This window comes from Alexandromys fortis, unplaced genomic scaffold (genome assembly GCF_014885135.2).
Source record: "Alexandromys fortis isolate MF-2015 unplaced genomic scaffold, M_Fortis_MF-2015_v1.1 scaffold_384, whole genome shotgun sequence".
Taxonomy (NCBI): Eukaryota; Metazoa; Chordata; class Mammalia; order Rodentia; family Cricetidae; genus Alexandromys; species Alexandromys fortis.
The window spans coordinates 237,551-259,694 of NW_026068264.1; the positions used below are offsets into that span (position 1 = coordinate 237,551).

At 35.4% G+C, this 22,144-nt stretch overlaps 1 protein-coding gene across 1 annotated transcript in view; it reads right to left on the reverse strand.

The window, feature by feature from the left end:
* LOC126494487 (dystrophin-like) overlaps positions 1 to 22,144 on the reverse strand; it is a 449,593-nt gene that overhangs the window by 189,065 nt on the left and 238,384 nt on the right. The window contains exon 13 of the mRNA XM_050131854.1: positions 5,365 to 5,488. Within this exon, the coding sequence (XP_049987811.1) occupies positions 5,365 to 5,488 (124 nt within the window). The remainder of the gene's footprint in view (positions 1 to 5,364; positions 5,489 to 22,144) is intronic.

Genomic DNA, 22,144 nt, shown 5'->3' on the forward strand with positions numbered 1-22,144 from the left:
GATCCCACTTCATGTTCTGGCTTGGTGGGAGCCTAGCAAGGTTGGATGTTCACCTTCCTAGACATGGACGGAAGGGGGAGGACCTTGGACTTTCCACAGGTCAGGGAACCCTGACTGCTCTTTGGACTGGAGAGGGAGGGGGATAGGAGTGGTGGGAGGGGGAGAATGGTGGGAGGAGGGGGAGGGAAATGGGAGGCTGGGAGGAGGTGGAAACTTTTTTTTTCCTTTTCTCAATAAAAAAAAGAAGGCTACATAAAAAAGAATAATTATAATAATACTGATCTGGAGGATTTTCAGCGAATATAATAAAAAAAAAGTCAGTCAAGAAAATAGACTACAGAAAAAAAGAAACTTCTAGAACAAAAAAAAATAAAAAAATGAAGTATGAGAAATTGATTTTCAAATATTGAATTGAAACAAGTGAAAAAATGTTAAAATGTATAATATATAGTAATAAGCTAAGGGAAGAGGGAAATTAGTAAAAAGTAAGAGTGAAAGAAGATTTGAAAGAACTGAGAAATGAGTGGGATAAGGGTGCTTGATGTGAAATTCCCAAAGAACCAATAAAAATTGTGTGTTGGCGCATGTCTTTAATCCTAGCACTCAGGAGGTGGGGACAGGCCGAGGTCTGTGAGTTCAAGGCCAGCCTGTTCTACAGCGGAAGTTCCAGGACAGGCACCAAAGCTACAAGAGAAATGATGTGGAAGTGTCATATATCAATCTGTTGATTTCATTGGTTAAGCAATAAAGAAACTCCTTGGTCCTGATAAGTGAAAACATAGGTGGGAGGAGTAAACAAAACAGGATGCTGGGAGGAAGAGGAGGTGAGCTCAGACTCGACAGCTCTGCTCTCTGGAGCAGAGGCCCTGCTTAGCTCTATTGGGCATATGCAATGAAGCTCCTACGCAGGATGTTAGGCTAGAATCTTCCTGGTAAGCGCACCTAGCAGTGCTACATAGATGATAAGAAATGGGCTAAATTAATATGTTAGAATTAGCCTAGAAGAGGCTAGATAGAAATGGTCCAAGCAGCGTTTAAATGAATAAAGTTTGTGTGTCATTATTTCGGGGCATAAGCTAGCAGACGGCCGGGGTGCTGGGGACAAAGCCCCACTACTCTTATTTCTACAGAGAAATCCTGTCTTGAAAATAATAATAATAATAATAATAATCTATAAAAATAAAACCTCTTAGTTGTAAATAAATGGAGGAATTCAGGAAAAAGAAGAAAAAACTGGTAAAGTTTTATCATTCCAAATGGATATCTATAAGTGAATTAATAATATCTAGCACTTTCAGGATAAGGGCCTCTCCCGAGTACAAAATAACTTACATAAACTGACAAGTGAAGAAATTAAGAAAATTAATGTACACCTGAGCTGAATATCCCTCATCAGCTCTCTCGAGGATCTTTAATACATATACATTATGTTTAGCTTGAAGGAAATATCTAGACATATCATTTCATGCCCTATTTTAGCAAGCAATTATGAATGATGTGGTTATTTCTGAAGATGAAAGTTAAACTTGATAAAGAAGAAAACAACTTAAAGGATATTGTACATTGTTAGTACTTTCAGTCTATCATATTGATTTTATTGACATTTGTTTTTAAGTGGTAAATGATAAGAGTAAATTTTGAATCTATATTCCCGAAATTGTGGGTTGGACTCCATTTTCATGCTTGATCAAGTTATTTTAAAAGACAGACATAAGATTATACACAGATAAGTGTACAAATCAAAATAAATAAGAACATTAATTAACTCATACAATTATTAAGGTGATTTACACATATGTTGTTAAATATATCATATGAACTCTGAAACTTAGAGGATGATCTTTCTAGATAATTCTCTACTCACAGAAATTTTACACTCATGATTTTCAAGCCTAAGTTAGAAAAAGTAATCACAGGTTATATGAAAAGAAAGGGAGGATATTTGAAAGGTTTATGTTTGAATATGAGCAAGGTCATAGAGGAGACTGGGGGCTACAGGATGGGTTAATTAAAGATTTATGAAGAAGAAGCCTTGTCGAAATCCTCTAGTTGGTAAGTCATAAAAAGCAGAATGTGTGTGTGTGTGTGTGTGTGTGTGTGTGTGTGTGTGTGTGGTACACATATATGAAGTTTGAACAAAATTACCTTTCACCTTTCATGGGTAACAAAAGCTGTTCCCAAAAGACATGGTTACTACCTGAAATTCTTAGTTTCAGGTACACATAGCTCCTATGAGTCTATGATCAGGGAGGTCAGGGGTCATCTAAACAACACAATCTATTGCCATTTATCTTAGCTGTGTTCACAATAACTAGAAGGTAAAATCCTATTGCTGAAAACTTATAGCACATAGAAAATTTAACTAGCTTACATAGTGGCCTAGATTATATAGAGCCAGAAGATTCTATGCAGGCTGCAAATCCATAACTTCAAGTGACTGGCAAGTTTTCCTCACTGGTGTAATCATGGAATGATGGTTATAATAGAAGCCAAATGCTTCCTGATTGGATATGAGGCTAATTCCAAGGGAGGGATTTCATGCCTCCTACTGTTAACCTACTCAAAACTTAGAAAATCATGGTTTCTGTGGTAGAACATACTCTTGATGTTACGTTAAATGATAATTCTGCCAAAGTCTCCTCTAAATTTGTATTTTTTTTTATAGTAAATAGATTTCTATTGCCCTAAACTTTGGCCACAGAAACTTCTTTCTGTACTGAGTAGCAGTCATGGCAAAGATGCCTATTTGGTCCAAGTGTCAGCTTTAAAGAACCTTGAGTACTCATCTGTGAATCATCTGCATTAACCTTCCTGGACATAAGACACAGGGATCTTCCCTAAGCCTGAGCAGAAAGAATGTATGTGTTGATGAATGAGGAAGAGACAGCTTGAAAATGTAGATTTCTTGACCTAACATGGCTTTCACATAGATGAATTCATATCATCTGTAGTTACTTTCATTAGATTAAGAAATTCAAAATTACCATATGAGCAGATGAGGAGCTATCAAGTCCCCATACTTAGCAATAGAGCTATTAGCAATTCATAGTTTCTGAAAGAGGGAGAGTTATTACTCTGTTTTAGAAACCTGGCTATTGGGAGACTGCCGGTGTTCCATTGGATGATCCCAAACCATGCCGTTACTGGCTGCACAAATTAGATTTCAGAGTGTATTTATAACAATCAAAAGAAGACATTAAATTAGGAGAGTGATATAGTAAGGGCATGAGAGAGGTTGAGAAAATGCACTCTATAAAATTAGGAAAATTTCAAAGGATAAATAAAAGTCATATGTAAAAAGAATTATTTTAAAATCATATCAGAAAATAGATCTTAAAATATATTTTGAAGTAAGACAATTTGACTAAATCATTATCTTTATATATTACTCTTTAATTTATTTCCAAAATTGTAACATAAATAGTAAAAATATACTTATTTTGTGAAACAATTTACCATAGTCTATCATGATGCTAATGAAATCATATTTCATAAAACCAAACACCCCTTCATAATAAAGGTATTGGAGAGATCAAGGATACAAGGACCATATTTAAATGTAATATAGCAATATGCAGGAAGCTGACAACCAACATCAAATTAAATGGAGAGAAACTCAAAGCGATTTCACTAAAATCAGGAACAAGTGATACCTTGAATGATGGAGCCATTATGAGGTTAACCAGAAATCTGGCACTAGAGAAATCCCCATGAATACAAAGGATGACCCAACTAAGCTTCTAAGCAACAGTGGAGAGGGTACCTGAACTGGCCTTGCCCTGTAGTAAGATTGATGACTATCTTAAATGTCACCATAGAACTTTTATTCCACAACTGATGGAAACAGAGACAGAGACCAGCAGAGGAGCACTGGGCTAAACTCCCAAAGTTCAGTTGAAAAATGGGAGGAGTGAGAGAGAATATGAACAAAGAAGTCAAGATCATGATGGGGACACCCACTGAAACAGTTTACCTGATGGGAGCTCGCCAACTCCAGCCAGAGAGGGAAGGAACCAGCATAGGTCCAAACTAGACCCTCTGAATGTGGGTGACAGTTGTATGGCTGGGGCAGACTACAGGGCCACTGGCAGTGGCACCAGGATTTATCCCTACTGCTTTTACCTGCTTTTTGGAACTCATTCTCTTTGAACGGATATCTTGCTCAGTCTAGATATAGTAGGGATGGCCTTAGACCTTCCCCAAAGCAATGTGTGTTACCCTGTCTGAGGAGTGGATCGGGGTGGGTTAGGGGGGAAGGGAGGGGAGGGGAGAAGCAGAGGGGGTTTGAACTGGGATTCATATTTAAAATGAAAGAGGATAGTCTGTTTTCCTTTTAAAATAAAGAAAAAGGAAAAGAAAAAAATCATATGAATAGAAAAATATTATTACAAAAAAGAAATTCAAAATAGCTAAATTACAAATATAAATACATGCTAACTTCTAAGAATGTAATAAAAGTTATCCTTGCTCACTGGACATCCTTAAAAAACATATCTTTTTGAGTTGTGTCTTTAACAATGTGATATGTGACAGTATTATATTTGCAATCATTTAAATAGATTTCATAGACTATGACTTAAATACTAATGCATATAATTGCAAGTGGTATTCTGTAAGTAAAATTATTTCAAATTCATTATTTGGAGCCTGTTTCTTTTTATTTAGCCTGATTTATAGGAAGTCTTAGAAAACACTGTTAATTACACACCCAAAATGAATGCTTTGTAATTATATTGAACCTGAGGAACAAAGCCCTGATAATTTCCAAGAAGATGGAACAGCTCTTACTGAGTCAATAAAATTCTTGTTGCGAAGATCAAACTGTATAATTTCAGAAGAGAATAAATGTAGCTAACTGTCTGCTACTAAAAACAAGTACTGAAAGTGATTGCATATCTTTTAGGTGAGCTGATGCAATATATATTTATTTTGGCCTGATTAATATGCAATAATTCATGATACATATTGGTTAATATAAAATAATATTTTTTGGCATGCATAAACAGGGTCTTCTATCATTCTATCCTACTGTACTTTATTCTATTATTCACTATTCTATTATCTAAAATTTATAAGTTCTAGAACTATCTATGAAGTAAAACCAAGATGAGTAAGTTATCTAAAGTTTTTACTGATGGATAAATGCTGCCTAAGTTAAAGAATATGAAAAACTTTCCAGTACACAGCAGAATCTGAAAATATTTTTCTAATTTGATAATTTTAGAAATGTAAAATATTTTATATACTAAACATCATTTTTCTGTATTGTTTCAACCACAGTGACCATAATGCAGATATTTGAAAGAAAAGAATTTGTGAGCAGCAGAAAATAGGAAGAAATATAAGATATGAGGCAGAACATACATTGACTTTTTCTTTCAAATCTAAGATGTTGCCTTCTTTTCGATAGACTGCAAATTCAGGACTCTGCAATACAGCTTCTGAACGAGTAATCCAACTGTGAAGTTCAGTTATGTCGACATCCAACCTAAAAGAGCAAAAAATAAGGTTCATTATTATTTTATTATCTCTTCTGTATAGAAAGGAAAAAGAAATTTGTTTACATTTACCACATTCCTAATTAGCTAATTAGCTACAATTATTGTTAATAGTATCAACATCTCCCTAAGTAAATAGACTCAAACTTTGGAGTCAAGTTTATTCTAGAGTCTCATAATCACAGTGTCTATTTTATTTACCCACTGCAGCAATTATCTGTAAAGGATCTTCCACAAACTATTAACTAGACTTCACTTGAAAGTGTTGATACCTGAAAAATTACTACCTCTCCAAATAGCTCTTATTTTTAAAGAAATATCCACAATGAACTTAAAAACTACCCTCTTGGTTGACTTGATTGAACAATAATTCTAATATTTATGTTCTCCATAAATCAGTGGTATCCAAAACTTATCTCTGGGCTTTTACATGCAACTTGTTACAGAAAATGGGACATCAATAAGGTTAACCCAAGAAAAGTCTTCAAATGTTTGTAATCTTTCATCTTTTTAAAAAAATTTATTGATTTTTATTGAGCTCTACACTTTTCTCTGCTCCCCTTCCTGCCTCCCCCCTCTCTTTCAACCATCTCCCAAGTTCCCCATGCTCCCAATTTATTCAGGAGTTCTTGTCTTTTTCTTCTTCCCATATAGATTAGATTTATGTATGTTTCTCTCGGGGTCCTCATTGTTGTCTAGGTTCTCTGGGATTGTGATTTGTAGGCTGCTTTTCTTTGCTTTATGTTTAAAAACCACCTATGAGTGAGCACATGTGATATTTGTCTTTCTGGGTCTGGGTTACCTCACTCAAAATGATGTTTTCTAGCTCCATCCATTTTCCTGCAAATTTCAATATACCTTTATTTTTTTCTGTTGTATAAATTGTGTGTAAATGGACCACGTTTTCCTTATCCATTCTTTAGTTAAGGGGCATTTAGGTTGTTTCCAGGTTCTGGCTATAACAAATGATGCTGCTATGAACATAGTTGAACACATGTACTTTTGGTACAATTGAGTATCCTTTGGGTATATACCCAAAAGTGGTATTACTGGGTCTTGAGGAAGGTTGTTTCCTAATTTTCTGAGAAATTGCCACACTGACACCCAAAGGGACTGTACCAGCTTATACTCCTACCAGAAATGCAGGAGTGTTCCCTTTACCCCACAACCTCGCCAGCATAAGTTGTCATCAGTGTTCTTGATCTTGGCCATTCTTACAGGTAAAAGATGTAATCTCAGAGTTGTTTTGATTTGCATTTCTCTAATGACTAAGAATGTTGATCATTTCCTTAAGTATCCTTCAGCCATTTTAGATTCCTCTGTTGAGATTTCTCTATTTAAGTCTGTACTCCATTTTTTATTGGATTATTTTTTCTTTTGATGACCAATTTCTTGAATTCTTTGTGTATTTTGGATATCAGACCTTTGTCTGATGTGGGGTTGGTGAAGTTCTTGTCCCATTCTGGAGCCTGCTGTTTTCTCTTGTTGGCCATCTCCTTTGCTTTACAGAAGCTTTTAAGTTTCAGGAAGTTGCATTTATTAACTGTTTCTCTTGATGTCTGTGCTGCTGGGGTTATATTGAGGAAGTGGTTTCCTCTGCCAATGCATTCGAGTATATTTCCCTCTTTCTCTTCTATGAGGTTCAGTGTGGCTTTATGTTGAGGTCTTTGAACCATTTGTACTAGAGTTTTGTACATGGTGATAGATATGCGTCTATTTTCATTCTTCTACTTGTTGATATCCAGTTATGGCAGAACCACTTGTTAAAGATGCTTTCTTTTTCCATCTGATATTTTTTGCTTCTTTTTCAAAAATCAGGTGTATGAGGTGTCTGGATTAATATCCAGGTCTTCGATTCTGTTCCATTGGTCCTCCTGTCTGTTCTTACGCCAATACCAGGCTGTTTTCAGTACTTTAGCTCTGTAGTAGAGCTTGAAGTCAGGGATTGTGATGCTTCCAGAAATTCCTTTATGGTACAGGATTCTTTTTGTTATCCTGGGTTTTTGCTTTTCCATATGAAGTTGAATATTGTTCTTTTGAGGTCTGTGCAGAATTTTGCTGGGATTTAGATGTAAATTGCATTGAATCTATAGATTGCTTTTGGTAACATTGCCATTTTTACTATGTTAATTCTACCTACCCAAGAGCATGGGAGATCTTTCCACTTCTTGGTGTATTCCTCAATTTCTTTCTTTGTAGTGATGGAGCAGTGGGCTGCGTTCCTGCTGCCCAGCTCCCTGCCGCCTGGCTAGCTTATGCCCGGAAATAACAACACACAAACTGTATTCTTTTAAACACTGTCTGACCCATTATATCTACTCTCTTCTTGGCTAACTCTCTGAACTTGCTTAACCCATGTCTAATAATCTGTGTAGCACCATGGGGTGGTGGCTTACCGGAAAAGATTCTAGCCTATGTCCATCTTGGGCTGGAGCTTCATCATGTCTGCTTGACTCAGCTTTCTTTCTCCCAGAATTCTGTTCTGTTTACTCCACCCACCCTTGTCCTGACCTATCAGGCCAAGCAGTTTCTTTATTAACCAATGAAAGTATGACCCTCCTCCATCATTTCTTCAAAGAATTAAAGTTCTTGTCATACACTTGTTTGGTTAGAGTAACTCTGAGATATTTTATGCTATTTGTGGCTATTGTGAAGGGTGAGGTTTCTCTGATTTCTTTCTCAGCACATTTATAATCGGTGTACAGGAGGGCTACTGATTTTTTGAGTTACTCTTGCATCCTGCTACATTACTGAAAGTGTTTATGAGTCATAGAAGTTCCTTGGTAAAATTTTTGGGGTTGCTTATGTAAACTATCATATCATCAGCAAATAGTGAGAGTTTGACTTCTTCTTTTCTGATTTGTATCCCCTTGATCTCATTTTGTTGTCTTATTGCTCTAGCTGGGACCTCAAGAACTATATTGAATAGATATGGAGAGAGTGGAAAACCTTGTCTTGTTCCTGATTTCAGTGGGATTGCTGGGAGTTTCTCTCCATTTAGTTTGATGATGACTGTTGGCTTGCTGTATATTGCCTTTATTTTGTTTAGGTATGTTCCTGGTGTCCCTGTTCTCTCCAAGACCTTTATCATGAAGGCATGTTGTATTTTCTTGAAAGCTTTTTTGGCATCTAATGAGATAATTATGTGGTTTTTATTTTTCAGTTTGTTTATATGCTGGATTATGTTGACAGATTTTCATATGTTGATCCATCCTTGCATCTTTGGGATGAAGCTGACTTGAACATGGTAATCTTCCATCTTATAGAATACATTCTGAGAAGTCATTCATAACACAAAAAGTTAGACTGGGTGACCATGCTTTTACTAATTTTCTACTATCAATAAAGAAGCACAATGCATTTTTTGTGAATACTCTTCTTTTACCTTCTGAAACATTTCAACATACTTGAGGTTACTAATATATATACTCCAGCTGACACCGTAAATAACCCAGAAAAATTATCCATGTGCTATTTTCTTTCTTAGTCAGGGTGACTATTGCTGTGATTTTACACCATGACCAAAGCAAGTTGGAAAGAGAGGATTTATTTGGATTTTGCTTCCACATTACTGTTCAGCAAAGGATATCAGGACAGGAATTAAAACAGGACAAAAACTCAGAGGCAAGATCAGATCAAAGACCATGGAGGAGTGCTGTTTCCTGGCTTGTTCAACATATTTTTTTTATGGAACCTAGGACAACCAACCCAGAGGAAACACTATCCATAATACACTGGGCTTTTCACATGAACCACTAATTAAGAAATTGCCCTACAGGTTTGCCTGAAGCCAGATCTAATAGAGCCATTTTCTCATTTGGGGTTCCCTCATTTCAAATGACTTTAGTTCATTTCAAATTGACATAAAAGAAGCCAGCACACAAGCTTTGAGAAACAGGCAATGTTGATTTGTTCTACTAAATTTTTTAAGGTAACTCTGTTGCAAATAAAATAAAATAAATTATCGTCTACTAGTCATTTTAAAACATAATTATCTTGGATCATTGACGTTCCTGGGAATATTGAATCTAAACAAATACAATCTATTGAGTCAAACCAAGTGTTTTTCAGTAGATGAATTGATTAAGATACATGGATCTTGATCAAGGTATGTACACATGGAATATTATTAAGTTTTTAAAAATCCATAAGTTTTTATTAAGTTTATTCTTTTAATTACCAAATTTCATTAAAATACAGTGTCTGCTTGTGTGCAGAAAAAACACTTTGTACCTTCCAGCTTAACGAATATTTATTTATAAATAAAATTTATTTTCATTTTACTAATTTATCCACTAAATCAATATTTTGGGGCTATTATCAGTTCATTATCCATAGAGCACAGTGAATCTTCTTGTATTTCTATTATTTCTTCAGGCTCAATATCAGAATGTCATAGAAAAGCATGTTTCTATGCTTTTCTAAAATATAAAAGCATGTTTTTATTTTTTGGGGGGGTTATTTGTTTGTTTCTGTTTGCCTCTTTGTTTTCATCAAAATAAAATTTGTTGTCTCTGCCTGCAGGTTTTCACTCGCAAGTGAACAGAAAACCCAGAAATACTAGGATGATAATGCTTCACTAGTGCTAAAGAGGAAACAGCGTTAATACTTTAGCTTCTTGGAATCAATGTCACTCAGTTGAATAATGATGTAATGTTTTATATATGATCTCTCAAAGGCTCCCTGTTTGATTGAACCCCAGTTGTCCACAGCAATAACCTAGCCCTGTTCATATAACATCTTCTAGTGACCTCGTTCTTTTCCTTATGACCCTACATAACACGTCCTGGGAATGCTTTCCACACAAACTGCTTGTACTTCTGCATGTTCAGAACTTCAAAGAGGGTCCATACCATGACAATGTGCACCTTAAGCCCACAATTCTGTGATATATATCTTTCAACTTTAATTAGACTCACAATATGATGTATTTAGAGGATTTTCTTCCAACGTGCTCAAAGTTCTGAGCAACTTTAGTTCTCTAGCTTTCTTAGGAGCTGATTGTTTTCTTCTCTACAGAAAAAGTACAAATAATGGGCAAACATCACTCTTTCCTATGTGGAAAGATTTCATCTTAACATGTACAGCCCCTTTCTCATTTTCTTCTCCAAAGTTTGTCTTAACTCAGCTTTTTCATAAAATCTACTAAAATTTCCATTTTGGAAATCATTGATCATAATCTCAGTTTTCAATTATTGATCACAGAAATTCAACCATACTCAATGGATTATTTTTATAAGGAAATTATCAAAATTATTTAAAGTCATAGTATAATATCTTCATTCATAAAATAATTAAAGGCATTCTAATTTTTAATAAGATGATGACTAAAGTTTTTTTTTTCTTTTTTCTTTATTTATTATGTATACAATATTCTGTGTGTATGCCTGTAGGCCAGAAGAGGGCAGCAGACCCCATTACAGATGGTTGTGAGCCACCATGTGGTTGCTGGGAATTGAAGTCAGGACCTTTGGAAGAGCAGGCAATGCTCTTTAACCTCTGAGCCATCTCTCCAGCCCCAATGATGACCAAAGATTTTAAACTTTATTTTTTTTCCAAGGAAAATCAGGCTTTAGTACTTTCCCCTATGTTTTGAGCAATGTAATCTCCCAACTTTATTACTGTATGAAGTTCAAAGTAGACCTTAAAGACAGATCCTTGGGGGCTGGAGAGATGGCTCAGTGGTTAAGAGCATTGCCTGCTCTTCCAAAGGTCCGGAGTTCAATTCCCAGCAACCACATGGTGGCTCACAACTATCTGTAAAGAGGTCTGGTGCCCTCTTCTGGCCTTCAGGCATACACACAGACAGAATATTGTATGTATAATAAATAAATAAATATTTTTTTAAAAAAGACAGATCCTTTCTGTAATAAAGAAAAATTGCAAAGATACAAAATGAAATGTAAAGTCTTTTACAAGAAGAGGTGTTTGGACATCTTGTTTGTTCGTTTTGTAATCATGCTTTGATGACAGTTCCAACCATTGTCAAAATGAAAAAAAATAAAGGAAACTATTTTAAATGCAGAATTAAATAGATTTTATATTAAAAATCAAAACAGTTTTAGACATGTGAAATATGGAACTGAAATTTTATGGTTTGGATATCTCTCCTTTTCAGCAATAAACTGTTCATAGGGAAGAACCAAATACTATTACTCTGTAAATGAACAAAGTATTAAAATGACACCCAATAACTTCCTGCTATACATAGATCAGAGCATCTCTCAAATCTTCATCATAGAATATTGCTCTTTCTATCTCTGTGAGTTTGAGACCAGCCTGGTCTACAGAGCTAGTTCCAGGACAGGCTCCAAAGCCACAGAGAAACCCTGTCTCGAAAAAAAACAAAAAACAACAACAACAAAAAAAATGTTGCTCTTTCTATAAATAGCAATTTAAAAAGAGTCCCCCTAGCTGGTCAGTGTGTAGACAACAAAGTATACATTTATATATCACTCTGAGGCTCAGGGATATTTGTCATTGTGGAGGCAGATTGTATGATCGAGTTGGTGGATCACTTCAAAGAAATTGCAATGTCCTAACACAATAGAGTGATGCACATATGAATTCACAATAATTGGGCATGCACAAGACCTAGGCAAGTTTCAGACAGGCAAAAATCTTAATATAGAGGGTAGGAATGTTGATATGAAATCCCACCATCAGCTGTGGAGCTATTAGTATTTGATGATTTCTGGGAGATAGTCTTTTTCTTAAAAAAAATGCTAATGATGTGCTCTATGGAGCATGTCCACACAGCAAAGCAGGCCCCAATTCTAAGAGCAGCAGCTGGACAATGTGCACTGTCCAGTGCACTTTTTGATGGGGAAAGGAAAAGAACAAAGGATATAATTTCAGTGATTGCAGGGAAGAGATCGGATGGTTGAGCTTGTGGTAAGAGTAGGCGGTGAAGGGGTAAATTCAAAATATATAGTATCAAAGAATTCACCTAAACTACTTTTAAATAGATACTATATTCTTACTGTACCCAATATTTGATACTACCTTCCTAAATAACAGGCCAGAATGTACCTGTCCACATTATAAAGTTTTTGGTTTATTGGATGATGTTTTTGACTAATCAGACATTGCGGACACCAAACAAGGATTTAACTCACTTAAGGACTTTTTGAGGATGTTTTTTAAAAGCTCACCTTTTCAATGAATTGGGGTTAAATCAGCTTGAAAACTAGGGGCTCTGCCAAGTAATTTGGTTATCTATACACAATGAAGGCTCTGTAGAGTCAACACCATGGTAACTGTTGCTGGTGGCTCTGTGAGGATTTTAAGAGAAGCCTAGACACCCGTTGGCATGGAGTTCTAGTAATTTAGATCAATTCGAGCAATCAAATTTGAAAATCTAAAGAGGCTTTTTTTGGTTCTTTTTTGTTTGTCTGATTTTATAAAACTTAAAAAGGGATTGGACAGGTGATAGAACTTCTCTTTCAAATAATTATGGTATTGAACATGATTACACATTAAAAAAATCTTTGTACATTTTATTACATAAAAATATTTTCATTATATTTGTTTTCTTACATCTGTTTCTGTACTATGTGAACAAGAGTTTGTCATGGCATGAACGTGGAAGTCAGATGACAACTTATACAACATAGAATAGTTTGCTTTTTCTACTATGTAGGCTCTTGGGATTGACCTCTAGGGGCCAGGCTTGACAACAACTGAATTTACCTGCTTAGCCACTTTGCTGACTCCTTATTTACACATTTTTAAAATGATATCAGGTATTATTCCTATGCATTTCTTAGTGAAGGCTTTATCTAAGAAAAATATCTATTCATAAGCTCACTGATTAATAAATTACACTTTCTAGAATGAAACAAACCTGTATACAAATAAAAAGATGAATACGGGTTAATATTAATGAGTTTATGCTAGCAACAACTCTACTTTCCCCTCCTTGTCATTGTGATATCTTGATTCTTAGGGAAATAGTTGCAGTACAGTCTAACCTAAAACTCTTCTGTGCCTCAAGACCTAAGTTCTCAACACTATCCTGTTCATGCATTTTCCACAGGCCTTCCATTCGGGCTTATCTGGTTGTCTTTTAATATATTTTTTGTTTTTTTTTTTTTTACTGTAAGTTCATTTCACACTATACTTTTGTGCTACAATTATCTCAAAATTAATCAAATTACTATAAAAGTAAATTGTGTTTTCTCCAATACTGTCTAGAATCACTATTCATTTTGTTGTTGTTACTTAGATTTGGCATATACAAATTGCTTTGATCATTAAAATGATTTTTCTCTGTATTGTTTACTAAAATATTCTCTGTACCAACATAATGTTTAGTCTAAATTCTTCTATGTAGCACTCAAAATTATTGCTTACAATTCTGAGAGCTAACACTCAGTGTTAAGTATTGCTTTCTGCCTAATACAGTGCCAATAGACAGTCCCACTACTTAGTACCACCAGTGAAGGGGAAGTAGAAGCAGTGTGTGAAAGGCTTCCCATGTGCTCTCAGAGAATACCAGCAAGCTGTGCTCAGTGCTTAGACTCATTACATTTTTTTACTGCATAGTTAATACAGTCACTTTCTTTGAATCTACTCAGATCCTGGCTTTTAAGTAATATTTAAAGAATAAATTCTTTATCAATTTGGCAGCTATTATTTCCTGATTTGTTATGGTTTTCTTGTGTGTGAAGGTCTCAGGCTTTTCACTATTTTTAAAAAGTCAGATACCTGTGCAAGATGTATAGCAAAATAACAGAATCTTGATGTTAATGCATACATGCTTCAAAAGGGGAGGCGGAGGTGGGAAAGAGACAGAAATCTTTAATAAATTAAAAAAAAGTCTTAAATAAATGTCACAAAGATCTAGCTAAAAAAAAAAAAAAGAACTATGTCATCTTCCCAGTGCCTTGCTATAGTTCTTTTCTGTCACGTTTGGTTCTACCCGAGGCTGAGAAAGCACCAGCTAAAGACACTCTCCACCCTCAGCATTAAACTGGTCACCCATTGCCTAACTCTCCTCATGTATTCACTATTTGTGGAAGATTCAAATTTAAAAACTGTGCTACATACCGAACAGTCAGAAAGTTAAATTTCCCTCAGCATGCTATAATCAAACAAACTCAATCTCAGTCAATTAATTTTCTCAGAAATGTGACATAAATTAAGTCAGTGACAACCCTTAAAGCCAATAATGAGAGATAATTTTATAGACATTTAAATTTAATTAAAATACAAGAACTCATAAATCATTTTAAAGAACCAAAGAAATATTTGTGTCCTTGTAGTTAAAAGCTCCAAATTTGATTTTTCAACAGTTTATTACTATGCAGATACTGTGCTCCCTGATAACTACATTATCGTGGAAGGGACCCACTGTATGTGCCCTGATTGTGTACTGTTGAATATTTTATGTACTGAATGCTATGTCAAGTATTCTACCAAGTAGACATATTTACATAAACATTCATTTACCAATTGGTAGATCTAGAATTTACCATTTGGAACTAATCATTTCCACATGGGTAGATTGTGTCCAGTTCTTTATTATTTTAATGTTGTATTCTTGGGGAGACTATTTAATAACTCTAATTTTTATTCTTCTTTGTTTATGTGGTAAAATCATAGGGATCAAGATGATGACTTAACTGGTTAAGGTACTTGCAGTGTAATGCTAGTAAGCCAAGTTTAATATCTGGTACCCCAAATAAGAGAATTGACTCCACAAAGCTGTCTTCTTACCTCCATGCCTTCACTATGGTATACATACACACACACACATACACACAAACACACACAATACTAACAATAATTATAGTCATTTTTAAAAAGGAAGAAAAAAACTACTGGCAAATTAGTATTTTGCATAAAGACATAAAACTACTCTAAAATAATCCATAGAAATTAGCTTATTTATCTTTACAACTGAAGAGGTTCTGATTTGAGATACAAAATTGAAGTTAGATTTGCTTGCATTGTGACTTTGATATCTCTAACACATTAATGTACTCATCTGTCAACATTAACATTCCTGTCAAGTAATCTGCTTCATGTGGTCTTGAATGTATTTGTAGATTAAGATATGTAAATTTAAGCACATTCTGCATAAAACTTTGTATATCAATACAGTAAAATTTAATGTTTCCAGATTGCAGTGAAAGGCATCATTGAAAGACACTAAAATATCCACTTCTGCATAGCTTACTCTGCCCTAAGATATGCTTATTCACTGTGTTTAAATGTGAAGTCTTATCTAAACATAAAATATTGACCATAAAATTGTGTTTCCTGCATTGTTTGGTTGGATTTCTTTTTCACTTTTTTTTTTTTTTAGTTTTTTTGAGACCGGGTTTATCTGTGCAATAGTCCTAACTGTTGTGGAACACTTTGTAGACCAGGCTGACCTCAAACTCACAGAAATCTGCCTACTTCTGCCTACTGAGTACTGGGATTAAAGCCATGTTTTCTGCATTGTTGGTTATTGATAATAAATTAAATATGACTAATTATTTTGTGATATATAGCATATAAAATGTCAGTGCTTTAATATCTTGGCTTGTTAAAGGTCAGAAAAACCATGAGTTAACTGGTATTAATGTTCATATTTCTATCTCTAAAATGCTGATTACACTAAACAGAATAAGACTTTGGCTGGAATACTTCTCTTAAAGAAGTAATAGTTAATCAAAGTATTTCATTGACTTGTAGTTAAAATCCTCTTTAAAATAATCTCAATACCTGTATTTAATAACAAATCTTAATCACGTAAAATCTCACTCCAATGTGTGCTTCAAATATAACATGATTGTAAGAAGTTACTTTCCCATCTACTCTTAAAACATTTATAAAAATTATATGAAAAACTTGAAAATAAAGAAATCTACTATACTGTAAATTTTGGCACCAACAAGGAGAGAGGAATTAGTCAAAATGCAAAACAATATAGAAATAATATCCAAAAATTGTATAATTTGGGGGACTGAAGAAAAAATAACTTTGCTAAACCACAGGTGCTTTAAGACTAGCTTTCATCTTTCATAAATTGGAAGTCCCTATGAAAAACAATCCTGTAAGAAAAAAAATCACCTCAACCAGAGTTAAGAGAAGTATTCTCTTATAGATATAGATGAAATGTTGTCATCATATTGAGTCTATGATCATGCTTAGGTTGAAACTACTAAATCTACTAATCAAACTATTGAATTTGATTTGATTTTACTATCTAAATGGAAGTTTATTCAATATGATTGAAATCGGGAAAAGCTAAGAATGTCCCTGTGAAAAGATATAAATCACTAGAGGGCGAACTCTACCCTTTCAAAGCTTGTCAACTCTTAAATTTAGGTTCTCTGCCATTTTTTTAATCTACAAAAGAGTAACCAAACTAGGCACTCTGAATGTGGGTGACAGTTGTATGGCTGAGAAAGTCTTTGCAGCCACTGGCAGTGGGACCAGGATTTATCTCTAGTGTTTGAACTAGCTTTTTGGAGCCCATTCTTTTTGGAGGGATAGATTGCTCAGCCTATATATAGAGGGGAGGGCATTGGTCCTGCCTCCAAGTGATGTACCAGACTTTGTTGGCTCCCTATGGGAACCCTTACCCTCTCAGAGGAGTGGATGGGAGGTGGGGTAGGTGAAACATGGGAGCAGAGTGAGGAGGGGAGGGAATGGGAATGGATAGGTAAGTAAAATGAAAAAGATTGTGTAAAAAATAAAATAAAAATAAAGAATAAGAAAGAGTAGCTGGTGCAGGAGAATTGTCTGTAATTTGTCAATCATGTTTGAAATATACGCTGATTGGCCAGGCAGGAAGTATATTCAGGAAAACCAGACAGGAAGTAGAAATGATGTAATGAGAAAGGGGGATTTTTGGGAAGGAGGAAGTTGATTCCTCCCACTCCTGCCCAGACTACCAAAGTAGCAGGATGTGATCTGCCTCACTGAAAAAAGTTACTGAGCCATATGGCTAACATAGATCAGAAAAATGGGTTAATCAAGATGTGAGAGTTAGCCAGTGAGAGGCTAGAGATAATGGACCAATCAGCTTATAATTTATGGAGACCTATGTGTGATTTTGCTTGGGACTAAACAGTTGTGGGGTATGGGTGGGATAAAAACCCCAACAAGCAGGCCTGGCCCTTCATGTTACAGAATGGTGCCCACGGGAACAACTGAATCCACAGAAAGCCTGAAAAAGCTTAAAAGACTAGAGTAAAGCATTTCAGTTTTCAGCCATAGCAGGGAAAAAAAAAAAAGCTATGCTGTTTTAAAATGCAGGCTTTCTGGGCTGTTCTGCCAGGGAAAATGCTTACTCTTTTCAAGCAGGTGGTCCCAATGGATACAATGTTGCAGCTTGCTTCCTGGCAAGGATCTTTAAACACAACAAACATGTCTCTGGCCAGTACCTCAGCCATGATTGCTTAGTGAATTGAAGGCTCATGTGGTCAAAATAAGAGACATATACAGTAAAGAGAGATGCAAAGTGGAAGAAAACCTACAAATGGTTTACACTGTGTTAAAAATATATACAGGCTAAAGATTTTAAAGTTCTCACAAAAAAAAAGGAGAGTAGCCTGGGAGGCAGAGACAGACAGATCTCTGTGAGTTTAAAGATAGCCTGGTTTACAGAGGAAGTTCCAGGACAAAGATATACAGAGAACCTGTCTCAAAAACCAAAAAGTTAAAAGTAAAAATAAAAGAGCTGGGTGGTGATGGTGCACGCCTTTAATCCCAGCACTCAGGAGGCAGAGGCAGGCAGATCTCTGTGAGTTCGAGGCCAGCCTGGTCTACAAGAGTGAGTTCCGGGACAGGCACCAAAGCTACAGAGAAACGCTGTCTCGGGGAAAAAAAAAAGTAAAAATAAAAAATCTGAAAAATTATATGTATTTACTTCTTAGGTAGCAGTAGAAGGGAGTTGGGGATCAGCGCACATGTGGAGGTGAGAGAACAGTTTGTAGAAGTGAATTATCTCTTCCAACCAAGTGGGTCCTAGCAATTTCAGGCATATTTTTTACATAACAGAGATGGAGGGAATAAAAATAAATGGAACTCATTACATAGTCCAGAACCTGGGGTTCATAAGAAGTGTCTGTACTTGTTGGGTCATCATTTAAAGGAGGGTAGAAATGCAGTGACTCACAATAGCCACACTCCATTGCTGTAGTAGGAACTGCGGGCCTCTTTCCACAGCCCAGCTCCTGGCCGCCTGGCTAGCTTATGCCCCAAAATAACAACACACAGATTATATTCTTTTAAACCCTGCCTGGCCCCTTATATCTAGCCTCTTCTCGGCTAACTCTTGCACCTGGACTAGCCCATTTCTAATAATGTATGTAGCACCCCAAGGTGCGCTTACCACGAAGATTCTAGCCTATGGCCATCCTGGGTCGGAGCTTCATTGTGTCTGTTCCAGAGAGCAGAACTATCGAGTCTGAGCTCACTTTCTCTTCCTCCCAGAATTCTGTTCTGTTTACTCCACCCACCTATGTTCTAACCTATAAAACGGGCCAAGGCAGTTTCTTTATTAGCCAGTGACCTTCCTCTATCACATTTCTTTCTCTCAAGAACACCTATGGGTTCCCAATTACTGGAAGATTAAAATCTAGCATTAATATTTTTACTTTTTAGTGTGGAAATTCACTCTATTTTTAATGTCATCACCTTATTTTCTTCTTCCATTCATTGGATAAAAATTCTAAATTCAAAGCTCACACAATCACCTAGAACCATATGTAAGAGCCACTCCTTCATTTGAATTGTAATTTTCTATTAGCTTGAGTTCAATGATTCTGTATGCTTTAGCTGTACACTCAGACCTAATTTCCTCATGACTTCAATGTCTAAATCAAGAAGTAAGCTTTTTATACCTCACAACTAAATATTTTAGAAGTATTTATTCTCCTTCTTGACTGGGTTTACACTAGAATGCAAGCCTCCTGAAAGAAAAGTTAACTGTGCTTTGTAGTACTAGCAACTATAGTGCTTTCAAATCCTGAGGATCCATTAGATCCTAGCTGAACAAATAGTGACATTATCTTGAAAACCAATGTTGCTGTCAATTCCCTCCTGAGTGGCTATGGCTCATACTGTCTACAGGAGCAGTCAAAGAAAGCACCACATTGGACCCTATGGGAGGCAATTTAAACATTAACCACACTCAGTGTGAAAACTTACTGAGTTTAAAGGACTTCAACATGTTTTTATGTTGTAAGTTTTTATATTTTTTTTTGTTGTAAGTTTTTAAAGTTTAAAGAACTTCTAGTCAGGGTTCATAAACTATCTAGAATAATGTAGAAAGTCATTTAAGTCTGACTTGTTCTTCCTGCCCCAATGGTCCTTCAACAGCATCGTGACCTGTTTTAATTCACTTACTTTTTATAGTGAACATCTCTATGAACTTTAGTTTAAATACTAAATAAATCTCACTCTTTCACAAAGCCAGTCCTTTGTTCTGCCTCCCACTATAAAACTCCATAGATGCAATGAATTAGATAACACATTTTTCTGATAGTTGTGTTACCTATAATCTAAGATCACAGTGCCTGAAGGATTAGCTTCTGGTAACAGCCCTCTTCCTGCATGTATATTTGTAAGTGGCCTCATTGAAGGCACACTTTCTGATATTCCTTAATGTAAAATTAGTTTCTTTATGGTAGTCACGTCCTCAGGACTCTGTTTCCAAAAGACTCCATCTCTAAATACTATGACATTAAAGACTGAAGCATTGGCATAAGAACTTTGAAAGGACACATTTCAGTACAAAGTAGCTTCTCATTATATATCAGTGTGACAAGTGTGTTAACATAAACAGACAATAGGTTTCTTATTAGAAAAGAATTTAGTGATAGTCTTAGAAGTTACCAGAAAGAGAATACCTCCTACTAGAATACATATATGTTAATGGGAAGGTGATGGTTCTATTAATAATTAGGAACTCAAACTTATTTTCATTCACCCCACACATATTCTATTAATCAAATTTTCTTCATGGATGTCAGCATTGGTTTAATTTCTGTTAGAAGGCTCAGTTTCTGGGTGTGACCACATAAGTCACTATACATTGTTCCTTGTGTGTGTGTGTGCGCGTGTGCGCGCATGTGCACATGCTGCTTCTAATGTCTACCAAATGGTTAGGCAATGCCACATATTAAATATCTTCTCTTTGAAACATCTACAGTGCTTCTGTTTCCCAACCAGGAACATAAGAAATCTCTGTCAAATATCCCCTCAACATTCCTGAGTATTTACTGAATATTTAACTTGTATTGAAATCTAGGTAAAACACTGTAACTAGAAAAATAAGGTGTTTCTTATCCTTAAGGAGGTTGCAACAAATTGTTAAACTAAAGCTCTTACAATATAAGTTAGTGATTTATAGTAGCTTTAATACTTTTGCAAAGTTAAAGAGATTCAAGGCAGTTAATTTATAAATAATGTGTATGAAAGCAGAAAAATCTCAGTTAGAGAAACATAGAATGACTACAGTAGGCACAAAGAAACAGAGACTTAAGAGAATAGAAAACACTAGGAGATTAAACAAAGAATAGTTAATGGAACCTGAAGTTTATGGTAGTACCTCTAGGATGTGCCAGCTTGTAAATTACATCTTGTACTCTGTGATAGAATGAGAGATTTTGCAAAATAATTAATCACTTAACTCACAAATCACACCATTTCATCTGATTTTATATTTGTCAAAATTTCAAGAAAAAAGAAATGGTGTACTCATTTCTATCCTAGTTAAAGCTCTCATCTCATTAGGAACTGGCAGCAAACACTTTGTAGGCGTTGATGAATAGCACTGACATATAAACACTGGGCAGAGAACAAAGCCAGAGATTAGACATAAAATAATTCTTATGACATAAATTTCAAGAATTATGGGCAAAGAAATTATTTCATTCAAATTGTATTTTGAGATCCTTTTCCAGGAGACTGAAGCACATACACAAAAGAGCAAAAGCAGCAGAGAATTTCTGAGCTCATGCCGAAACAAGCTGGAAACCAAATCAGGAGAAAGGAAACATTGAAGAGAAAACAATACATTGAAAATAATTCCTGGAAAAAATAGCTTATGAGGTACATTTCGAAGGAATTTGGTGATGCGGCAGTTACAGAGATCACCGCAACTTGATTCACAGATTGCTAGCTGTTTTATTCCTCAAATGCAAGCATTGTTTTTGAGGATAGAATGTGAAGGACATTTTTTAGACTTGAAAAATCTAAGTCATAGAACTACAATCAGAATGATCTTCATAAATCAAAATTTACAAAACTAACAAGTGTTTGGTTTATACAAGTATGAGTATTAGGGGAGACAGGGAGCTAAAATATTATTTGGAAAGTTATCAGATACAGATAATCAAGAAAGATAAGAGTATAAGTAGCAAAGTCCAAGAAATGAAAACATCCTTATAAGAAACTAAAAGAAAAAAATTGAGTTGTGAAAACTGATTTTAAAGAGATAAGAGGAGAAGATTGACAAGACATAGTTAGAAAGCTAGGGCAGAAAGAAACAGGAGAAATGTCCTAGCAACTGAGAGTAAAGAAATGTTAAGAGGAGACTAATCATCACTGTCAGACACAGCACAAAGGCCAAGGAGGATCAGGACTGTAGAGTGACCTTTGAAGCTTGCAGAGAAGGAGCTCTTCAGTGACCTTGCTGAGAG